The sequence below is a fragment of the Phalaenopsis equestris genome, unplaced genomic scaffold (genome assembly GCF_001263595.1).
Source record: "Phalaenopsis equestris unplaced genomic scaffold, ASM126359v1 Scaffold000002, whole genome shotgun sequence".
In the NCBI taxonomy this organism is placed as follows: Eukaryota; Viridiplantae; Streptophyta; class Magnoliopsida; order Asparagales; family Orchidaceae; genus Phalaenopsis; species Phalaenopsis equestris.
The window spans coordinates 73777889-73789581 of NW_018164444.1; the positions used below are offsets into that span (position 1 = coordinate 73777889).

Consider the following 11693-nt stretch of genomic DNA (forward strand, 5'->3'; position numbering starts at 1 on the left):
AATTCATGAACTGTCCTACTGAGGAACATATGGGAGCTGTCAACAGTATCTTAAGATACTTAAAGATGACACATGAGAAATGATTATTATTCAAAAGGAATGATAGTCAAAAGGTATAAGTCTTTACTAATGCTGACTGGGCAGGAGATATATTCACCCAACGATTAACCTCTGTGTATTGCTCGTATATATGCGGCAATCTAGTGACATGGAGAAGCAAGAAGCAATCGGTGGTATCTCGGAGTAGTGCAGAAGCAGAATACAGAGCACTGGCTCTTGGTATCTGTGAAGGAATGTGGATCAAAAGATTTCTCAAGGAGCTTGGAATTATGAGAGAAAATTCTATCAAGATATTCTGTGACAATCAAACTGCAATCAGTATCGCAAAGAATCTTGTTCATCATGACCGAACGAAACACATTGAGATTGATCGAAACTTCATTTCAGAGAAGATGGACAATGAGATCATTGAATTGGTCTATACTTCTTCTAGAAACCAAACCGCAGACATTCTCACCAAGGCTCTCCCTAATATCAGTTTTGATGAGCTAACCAACAAGTTGGGCATGTACAATCTGTACAACCCACCTTGAGGGGGAGTGTGGAATTATGCTCATTATTATTTACATTATTCTATTTAGTACTTGCTATATTTTGTCATGGTATAAAAAGGGTAATTCCTTAATTATAGGTATTTATGTTTATTCCATAATTATAGGAATTACTTAATTGTAGGAAGATTTCTTTCCTCCTTTTATCTCTTGTACTCGCCTATTTATAGGTGATTTATCTATGTATTCAGTAAGGAAAAAGGTTATTCTAAATTCACACTTACATTTTCAAATCAACTCCAACCATTTTTATATTCAAATGAGCTATATGTAAGGCTAAGCACACTGCTCGCAAAACCTTACAAGTGGTGAGCTACTCGTCCAACTATCAATCAATTGGATGTATTCGTTAACTTTCATTATTATCTAAATATTAAATTATTATTATATACTAATTATAATTTATATTTAAGAATCACTTTATTTAGTGCCTCAGTAGTGTTTTGTCTCATAATTGGAGGATTCCTCGATGCTATTTCAGCATATGATGCTGATGATTCTAAATTTGATTAGTTTCATTTTTTTCTAAAAACTTCTGACTAAAAAAAAAAAGGAAATTTACATAGATAGCAGAGAATTCTTATGTATTTTCATACATCACACCTATACTTTATATTTTCATGCATGGCACTTCGTGCTTTAATCCTATGCATGAAAATGTGCAATTCATTTTTAAAGGTTGTTAGTGGTCCTATTTTTGATGTGATATTAAAGCTTTGGGTGCTATGTGTGTAAATTTGAGACAAAACACTTGAGTCTTAGCATCCTGTTTCATATCATATGAGATATGTAAATGCATAAGAATTTTGTGCTATGTATGTAAATGCCCCAAAAAAATAATGCTTTGAATTTTAAGTGGTCAACCGCTTGAGCCTTAGCTTCCTGTTTGATATTATTTGAGTGATGATTTTATTTATATATTTAGTTGTTTTCATTACTATGATTATTTCCTTTTTAACTGTTATTTCTCACAAATGTTTCTGTATATTTATATGCTTCTTTATGCATAAATTTTTTAATATTTTATGTTATGTTTAAATTAATGTGTTATGGCATACGCTTTGTGTTATGACTTTACGGGATTCTTGTGCTATGTTGTGCTACTTTCCATTGGCATGTTTGGTTCCTAAACCTTGATTATGTTGCTTTGTGGTTTTTTGCTTTCTTAAAGCCCACGTTTCTCTTTCAAGCATGAGATTCACCATTCTCCATCCATTTAGGCTTTTGATTAAGCTGCCCTATGACGTCAAGATATTTCTCGCGTATATCACCAACAAAAATCATCAAAGCTAATGACATTCATGATTTCATGGATTTTTATATTTATTTGATTAGTAAATAAATGCATCAATTTTTTTTAGTGGATGGATCTAATGGCATGCATGTTAGCTTACCAATGTCTAGTAATTAAATACACAGATTATTGGTGATAATTGGCGTGTATTTGATTGTTTTTGTTGGTCTAATAAATGCCTAAAATTTGATTTTTAATAGAGCTTATATATTTCATTTGACCATCTTTCTTTTTCCTCATTCCCAGTGAATGTTAAATTCTTATAAAAATTATTTAAACTTGATCCACTAGTTTTTTGTCATATTGAAGATCACAATAAAAGTTGTGGTCTCATTTATGAAGACTAATTTATATTTGTGACCATTTTACTTTTATGAATACATATGTACATGCTTGTTTGATTACACATTATAGAAATATTTTCATAAATGCATATTTTATACATTGAAGTACACGTTTATCAACAATGGTATGCGCATGCATGCTTATCTGTAGTTAGTGGGCATTGGCTACCATTTATTATGGTTTACAATTATGTATGAAACTTAATAAACTTTTTTAATAATTTCATGAATTTAGTGGGTTTGAGTCAAAATTGATTTGCTTTGACTTGAAGAAGATATGCTAGATATATGATAATATACACATAAATATTAGTCTTTACAGATGTATACGGATGCATATACATTTATTCATATATACATATACAAAACTACATACAAAACTATATACATTTGTCATATAAATACATATACATGAATCCATAGATTCATATACTCAATGGAGACTAATTTTATCAAACCTTCTCAATTCATTTGAATTCAGTGCTAAACAGGCATCTCTCTCTCTCTCTCTCTCTCTCTCTCTCTCTATATATATATATATATATATATATATATATATATAGACACACACACATGCATGTATATATACATATCTATACATGTATAGGTATATATGTACATAATTGTATGCATGCTCGCATGTGGGTCTATATATACATATATATGCATTTATAATCATTTTGACTTTGGTTATTTTATGGGCTTCCACTCTTCATTATTCATAACCAAACCAACTAAAGCTGATTTTAGATTTCTTATCCGTTCCGGTCACTTTATTTTACCATTCTCTATTATAAACATTTACCTTTTCTAGGCGTCTACTGCACTCCCATCTTTTGTTACTTTTTACTGCACTTAACCATTAGCTACTTTTTTATTGCCAAATACTTGTGTCCGATATAGCACAAGGCTCATTTTAACTTTATAATTTATATTCTAATTAAGATAATTTTCTCTTATTGCATAATACTATTAAAGCGCTTCTTTATTTTAATTACAAAATTTAACTTTCTGTGCATAATATATCGCCTATTATTTAAAAAGAACCTGGTTAATTTCCAATTGCCGATTTTCATTCTGGCTTTGAAAAGAGCTGCCTGGCTTCATAAAAAATTATAAAGATCTTGTTTTTACTGGTTATCATTTTATCTATTAAGTTTATATTTATTTATTCTCTGGTAGTTTTATCATTTTGTTGAATAGTATGGATTTATTTGTTAATTGTACAGGTGTTCTTCTCAAAATAGGAACAGGACCTTAAAGCTCATATATTATTAATACTAAAATTGAATGAGTGAAACTCAGAATGCATTGTCTTGGTGCCCATTTTCTATTTTACATGCATCCACCTGCCATCAACCCTTCCAAAGTTCGCTGCAATCATTATTTCTAAAACTATTAAATCTGAAACGCAATTCATATTTGGTATTTTTTGCATCACTTTTTTCTGTTTTACTATTTTCACCAATCTAACAATATAAGAATCCCACAAATATTTAGCGAAATGTTTCTAACATTCCTCCTATGATTCCATCGAAATTATTTCTGTTTCTCTGCCGTGTTCTAATCATAGCTTCAATTTTTCATATTAGATCGTCTCCACTCTGCAGTGCCATTAGACGTGAAAAAGCCCTATAAAATATTTCTATTTTTATAAGTTGGTTCTAATTTTTTATTTTTTATTGTTCAAGATAATTACATACACACAACACTCAGAAACATTGCTATTTATAATACTTGCGTCCATGTGATTTTTTTGAACTATTTATTTTTTATTTTTCGGGATAATTAAACAATAATTGAGCTTTACTCAACTTTATATAAGCATCTTCTTAGGAAAAATAAATGAGTTGTATCAAATAGTACTCGTTGAGCTTAAAACATTAACATATAAAAAATATTGTTCATGAATAAATAGTAATTGAGCTTTTTAAGAGCTTTAAATGATACTGCTCATGAACAAATTTAATTAATAAACACATTTAATTTTCTTAATAATGAAATCAGTTGGACAAATTTTTTGTTAATTTGAATGGTAATTTTAATCATACCAATCATTTTCATATTTCTGTAAATAAAGAATAGTTTGAATGTTTAAAAAAAATGCTGAAACAAAATCAATTCAAATTCTTCGCCAGCTTTCACAATAAGAATTTAAATATTATAAATTAGCATTTATTCTTACAGAATAGAAGTTAAATAATATTAATTAGCCAATAAAAAATGACGAAGATTGTTTGAAACTATTTTTTTTTTCTTAAACAAGCCATAACCTTCAAGCAAGCTTAGGTCATTAAAAAAAAAAATTAAAGAAAATGAAAAATAAGGGTTGGGGATTTATCATGAATTTTGATATTTGAGTGAGCATTTGAAAAATGGATGAAGGTGTGCGCTAGATTTGTAAATAGCATGTTTCTAGTGTCATGTATGCAATTGCCCTTTTTTAAAATTTTACTAACTGCTTTTGAAAATGTATCTACAATTTTGATAGGAGTTAGGCATGTATTTGCAGCCAAAATGAACTATTTACTAGTCGTTCAAGCATCGAAGAATCTGCTCTAAATTCCTCCTCTATAGCTCTACCTCACAATAGGACATGTCCTTGTATGGGAAAATGTAATATTTTATTTGCCCTGGCTGGTGTACCTTTTGTTTGTCACTTGAGTTTGATTTTAATTTGTATTACTGAATTTTCAATTTTAATGCGGGTTACAAAATAAATAACTGATGAATGGCTCTGCTCTTCATTTTCTGTCATTATTTCATCATGCTTTTGAGGAGCACAACACTGTAAAATTTCTATTATATTCAAAAATAATCTCATTTATATGTTGAGTTCATTGTTACCATTACATAAAAGCCAGTATTCTATGCCGGAAAAAAAAGCCTACCTTGACCCAATTTCATTAATATGTTTATGACATCTGTCTTAATGTTTATATATAAATCTGTTACGAGGGCGTCTAGTCTATGGGAAAATTTGTTTTTTATACTTTTAAGGGCAATTCAGTCATTTATTATTATTATTGTTGGGTATAAATAGACTTGTTATGTCTAGGGTTAGGTTTATACATGAGATTGGATTGTGGGCCTTATGTCTATGGGCTTTGGAGAGATTCCTACCTCTCAAATTGTAGGAAGTGCGAGAGATCGTGTACCTCTCGAAATGTAGGTGTTTATCTTTTGTATTTGTCTGAGTTGTTTTGATTATTGCGATAAGAATTTCTATTTGTTCTAATTTCTATAAAAACTAGTGTTTATTTGTGCGCCAAATCGTATCAAAATCTCTCATTATTTCACTCTTTTACACCTACATTTCTTAGCAAATGACTTTAGATCACATAATTTCATGCCATTTAAATATGGATGCGATTACTTACATACCACCCAATTCTTATATTTTTACGTATCTAACATATAAACTTCCCCTTTTTACATTTATACCACACAAATATTTCATATCAATTCAAAAATCCCATAATTTAACATTTAGAAAGTGAAATATACCTTTTCTAGCATAGGTAAGGTTAACATGTAAATACATAAGAACTATGTGGTATCAATGCAAATCTTTCTTACCTATAATAAAAGTATCACTTGTCAATTTTATTAGCCCATTCTGATGGAAAGTGCCCGGGCGATATCCTGACGCAGATATTTTTTTTTCATTTTACACCTCGGCTGCAGACCGTACGGAGCAAATGTTTCGCAAAGTGCATTACGAAGCCGGGAACGAGCTTGAGTGGGAGCGAGAGCAGTTGCGTCTCTCGGTGCGTCGAGCGGTACATCGAAGCAACTGGTATCGTTGGCCGAGCCCTTTTCAGCTCTCCTCGCTGAATAGTCTGGAAATGTCTCAGTTCTCCTATTCAATAACGCAGCAGATTATTGAGTTCTGGCTGACCTCGCCCAGGTTGCAGGTTGCATGATCTGATAAAATTTCTTCATCTGAACCTCGATTGAGTTTTGATAGCAGTTTGCATTTCTCTAATTGACATTGACATATCTTTTTTCTTATCCATCTGCCCATCAATTTAAATATTTTATTTGATCAGGTTCTGGAATTGCAGCCATGGTGGCTGAATGATTTTGTTTAGAGAAATATTTTTTTTTCTGGGATCTGTTGGGTTAATTTGTGGCTGATTTTGTCTGAGAAATGTTTATACTGAATGAATAGGAAGTAAAACTAAATTGCATTTAATAAATGTGGTTATTTTACTTCTCTTTTTTTTTTTAAATGTGAAAAGATTGTAAGCTCATTATATGAGAGATTTTGAGCACACAACCTGGAGTGTAGAGAAAAATGGATGTATATTTTAGCTAATAAAAATAAATAATTCTCTTAGTGTAAATGTTTTATGTGTTGGTAAATGCGTGCGTTCGAAGCAATATATGCCAAATGGTTGGGAGGCTCTTCTTCTTATGTGGAGAGTATTGCGTCTGGAATTCGGACGCGAGCTGCATCTGTTGGACAACGGATGCGATACATTGGGTTGTATTTTTTTCTATTTTTTTTTTCCTCCACTGCGCTCGATCTATAGCGCCTCGTTCGGACTTCGAACGCAATATTGTTTCTCTTATGTGTGAGAAGTTTATCTCGCTTACAATAGTAACTGAGCTCTTGGTATTGAGAAAGATTGGAAAGAATTGTTTAAGAATTAGGAAAAATAATTCTTGTAAAATTAATGAAATAATATTTACGGCATAAATGAAATATTCTTATCCAAATTAAAAAAAAAATGATTTTAAAAATGCCATTTGTAAATAGGAAGTTTTTAATAGCAAGCATTACTCTGCCGATCGAAGAATGAGTTCCGGATGCTCTGCTGCTGCTCCATTTGAATTGAATGAATTTGGGGTTTTAGGTTATACCTGCATATTACTAGAATTAATGTATAATTACGGAATTGCCGTTAGCAGGGCTTATATATAATATATATATATATTGTAATCAATATGCTATATGAGAATAAAGAATGCTTATCTGTTCTAATGGAGAAAAATTTGTGTACGTATGCAGCGTTACAAATGTCAGAGATGTTATTCAGAGGATATTGGGGGTTATATCCGTGTTATACTCTCTGTAATTTCTCTGTAATCTACCTGTAACCTACTTGTAAACTACAAAGATATGAAAACAGAAGCGTGGAACTTGCTAGAAGGTACAGATAAATTACAAATAGATTATAGGGAGGTTACATGAGGTATAAAATGGATATAACTCTTCAGTACTCTCTTAATAACCTAATAACCTCATTAACATACGCAGCGCTGCGTATGCCTTGAGTACACAAATTTTTCTAGTTCTTATGGCTGAGTATTAGCTCCCCCTCTTCTTCCTGTAATCAAGACTGAAGCCCTTTAGTGTTGGATGATCTCTGTGTACTTGTTGGGATAATTACATTCAGATCCTCAGGAACATTAATATTTAACCAAGGTGACTTTTGCACACATATTAGAAACGCCATCAATGATCAAAGACACTACCATTTCCACAGCACGAGGTATCGCCTCCATCTTCCAATTTCTAAACCACAAAACCCTATCTATCCCTTCAAGATCCGTCCACTCCCAATCCAAAGCCCCAAATTTATCTTCTCTCATCTCCTCCATATGCTTCCTCCTTAAAAATGGCGGAAAATGGGAAGCTCTAAGCTCCACTTTCGGCTCTACAGAGCTCAACGATACCCTAATAGAGAAAATCATCCTTAATCTGAAAGAGCCGGCAGATGCCAAAACACGCTCTTTTATTCTTCCATTGGTCATCTCAATACAAGCAGCACCAACATTCTCTCAAATCCTACTGCACTGTCGTTCAAATCCTCGTTCGAGCCAATCTTCTCATCGACGCACAAGCGCTGCTCGAGTCAGCTGTATCAAAGAACCCGAACCCTGGATCCTCAATAAAATTGGTTTCAGAAACACTTTTAAGCACATATGAATCATCAGCCGCGGATCCTCGAGTTTTTGATGTTCTTGTGCAAACTTGCTTAAAGTTGAGGTTTTTAGATCAAGCATTTGATTCTTGCTGCTACTTTGGAGATCATGGGATCACTCTGAGCCTTCTTAGCTTTAACAGAATGCTTCATGTTGCACAAAGGTCGAATCGGAGTAATCTCGCATGGAAGGTGTATGAGAAAATGCTTGAGAACAGAGTTTATCCAAATCAAGCCAGCGTGGAGACCATGGTGAATCTATTGTGCAAGGAAGGATCTTTGCAAAGGATGCTCGGCTTATCAGACAGAATTCATGGAAAGAGATGCGCCCCTGTGGTGCTGGTGAATATGGCATTGGTTTTATGGATGTTTGAAGAAGACAGAATTGAGCAGGGATTCATTCTTCTGAGGAGAATGTTGCAAAAAAATCTTATTTTGGATGATATTATGAGTTCCCTAATCATATTTGCATACTGCAAAACTGGACAGTTTGATGACGCGAAGACGGCCTACGATGAAATGCGGAATAGAGGATGTGGTTCGAATGTTTTCGTGTACACTTGTTTCATTCGTGCTCGTGCTGACATGGGGTTGATCGAAGAAGCTCTGAGACTGTTTGATGAAATGCATTCTATTGGCCTGAAACTGTATGATGAGACTTATAATTGTTTGATAGAAAGCTGTGCTAAAGCTGGAAGATTGGAAGAGAGTTTAGCATTCTATGAGGAAATGAAGAGAGAAGGATTAGTGCTTTCCTTTTCTACTTTTAGTGAGATAGTTGGAATTCTATGTGATAATGGAGAAGTAGAGAAAGCTGATGAAATATTTACTGCTCTTTCAGATACAGGATTTGTTCCTGATGAAGCCATTTATTGCCATCTTATTAATGGATTTGGGAGGATAGATAAGGCTCAAAAGTGTATAAGTTTGTATCATGAAATGCAGTTTAGAGGTCTTGATATTGGCCCCCATGTTTATGCAGCATTGGTTAGAAGTCTCAGTCAATGTGGGAAGTTGAAGGAGGCTGAGAAGTTTATGAAGAAGATGGAAGAGAAATCTGTAGTCCTCTGCCAGACCGGGCAATGTTTTTCTCCAATGAGATGATGAGCAAAATGTTCATGTAAGTTCTGTTTTTATGTAAAGAGGTTATTCAAAGCTAATTTTATTTCATGTTGTCATGTCAAATATGACTTTCAGAGTATGAATGGATGCATGATCACTGTTTTTTAATAGATTTAATTGATAAATAGTTGTGGTAGTGCAGCACCTCAGAAGATTAATATTACGAGGAAGTTTGAAGTAGATGATTTTAGTTTTCTATTTGACAGTGATGCAAAGGAGGACATTAAAGTTGCTTGGAAAAGATGTCTCTATTCATATTTTAATTTTCTATGCCATGGCTTTCAAAAGCATGGTTCAAAGTTGGACTCGATCAACCGATTTGATTGGTTTAGCTATCAACCAATCCTACAACCAGTCAACGTTGCTTCTGCACAGAACTATCCAAAATTGATGGCCAAAATGATAAATTGGTCCATTTTTTGATAAACTAAAGTTCTAATATTGATCAATTTTTTTCTTTTGAAAATTTTGATTAAAAATAGAGAAAATAATTAAAATATCATGGGCAAAAATTTTGATTTGGAATTATATTTTTAAATATTTAAGAGTAAAGTGTTTTGAATTAAAAATTGTAAATTAAATAGGTGAAAATATTATTACTGCATTATTAAAATCATATTAAAATAATTTTAATACGTGTTATGTCATCTAGTTAAATCATATTTGACCAGTTGAATCCTTAATCTCTCATTACTCAAGTTTAATGTCGGGTTGATTTTCACATGTTTGAACATCAAGATCATCCACCACATGCATTTTTCAAGTATATAATATTAAAATATTTGGTTGAGAATATTCCGATTAGATTTTCCATCTATTGATATTGTTTTGAGTATAATATAAATTCTGATTGGTTATCCATTTAATGCAATTTTTGTATGTTGTCTCATTGTGCACAAGAAAAGATTTGTCTTTCGGCTTGTTAAATCAACCAGGATATTTTATGGCATTTGCTGATTCTATTTTGAGCATATTGAATCATTTTGATTGATGAGATCCAATTTTTCATATTTGAGCTTATATGGGTAGTCTGCATATTGTAATAATTCTTAATATGTGTTCTTAAAGTAGGACTAAACCATTATAAAGTATGATATTATAAGTGCTATTTTTTGTTTTAAATTGTAAAAGGTAATGGTAAAAAATAAAGTTGGGAGAGAATTCAAGGAGATTTGCTATAATCATTCCTAAATCCTAATGTATAGACAAAGGTTGGATCACAGAACTTGGCCGATCAACAGAAATGGCAGAGTAGGGCTGATCATTCTGAGTGGCAGAACTTAGTCTTCTCGCCGAAGTGCCCAAACCGGGCCCACCAACCAAAGTGGTTACACCAGGCCCATCAACCAAAAAATGTTGAAACATGCTTACAAACCAAAGCGAGTACCCGAGGCTTGAATCTAGCTTGAAGTACCATCCATTCAACATTCAATGCGCCTGTCAATTTTGGATGGCTAGCCCATCGCCCAAAACAAAGGATAGTGATCACATCGCCAACATCAGATTATGCATCAGGTGTAGATCTTGTCTACATTAAAGCCTTCCCATCAAAGATGCCATAGGAAGCTTACCAATAAAGAGAGAGACACCGTATTCAATATTTTAGAATTAATGGTCTCTCATGTATAAAAGGGGGAGGATATGAAGGGAGGGGCTTCTCTCTCTCTCTTTCTCACAAGGAGTTTGAGGCATTTTTCCTACATTTACGGCTAACCAGAAGAAGAAAATCCAACGTATTTTTTCAAGGCCTCGGTCAAAGAATCATACCCATCTCTCTCCTTCCCACCTTCGGTTTTCTATCAACCTTATAGTCATACGAGGTCTTCTACCGGATTGTATGGTATTGTGAACTATACAATAAAGAGAGAGACACCGTATTCAATATTTTAGAATTAATGGTCTCTCATGTACAAGAGGGGGGAGGATATGAGGGGAGGGGCTTCTCTCTCTCTCTCTCTCACAAGGAGTTTGAGGCATTTTTCCTACATTTACTGCTAACCGAAGAAGAAAATCTAACGTATTTTTTCAAGGCTTCTGTCGAAGATTCCTACCTATCTCTTTCCTTCCCGCTTTCTATTTTCTATCAATCTTATAGTCATACGAGGTCTTCTACCGGATTGTATGGTATTGTGAACTATACGGGATACTACGTCCCAAAATGGATTCAATGCCTAAATTTCTCCAAAAATATATTTTTAAAATCGAAATGGAATCTTAATCGAATCGAGGAATTTTAGTGCATATTTGGTTCAAAGGTTTTGCTTTTAAATATGCTAGTATGACTTGGAAGATTGTGATTGGGGGCCTCAAAATTAAATATGCTTTAGGGCCTGTTTGGCGCAGCTGCAGATTCTCAGCTTTTCAGCTGCAGCTGCGCTGCCCCTGGAAG

The 11693-nt window shown here is 33.3% G+C and overlaps 2 protein-coding genes across 2 annotated transcripts in view; both read left to right on the forward strand.

Moving 5' to 3' along the window:
* Positions 1-6310, forward strand: part of LOC110018036 (mitochondrial import inner membrane translocase subunit Tim13) — a 29517-nt gene extending 23207 nt beyond the window's left edge. The window contains exon 2 of the mRNA XM_020715258.1: positions 5937-6310. Within this exon, the coding sequence (XP_020570917.1) occupies positions 5937-6086 (150 nt within the window). The 3' untranslated portion in view covers positions 6087-6310. The remainder of the gene's footprint in view (positions 1-5936) is intronic.
* Positions 6311-7604: 1294 nt separating this feature from the next.
* Positions 7605-9655, forward strand: LOC110029719 (pentatricopeptide repeat-containing protein At1g66345, mitochondrial). Its single transcript, XM_020732142.1, has 2 exons — positions 7605-9302; positions 9511-9655. The coding sequence occupies exon 1, from the start codon at positions 7976-7978 to the stop codon at positions 9284-9286; it is 1311 nt and encodes a 436-aa protein (XP_020587801.1). The 5' UTR covers positions 7605-7975; the 3' UTR covers positions 9287-9302; positions 9511-9655.
* Positions 9656-11693: the final 2038 nt, after the last annotated feature.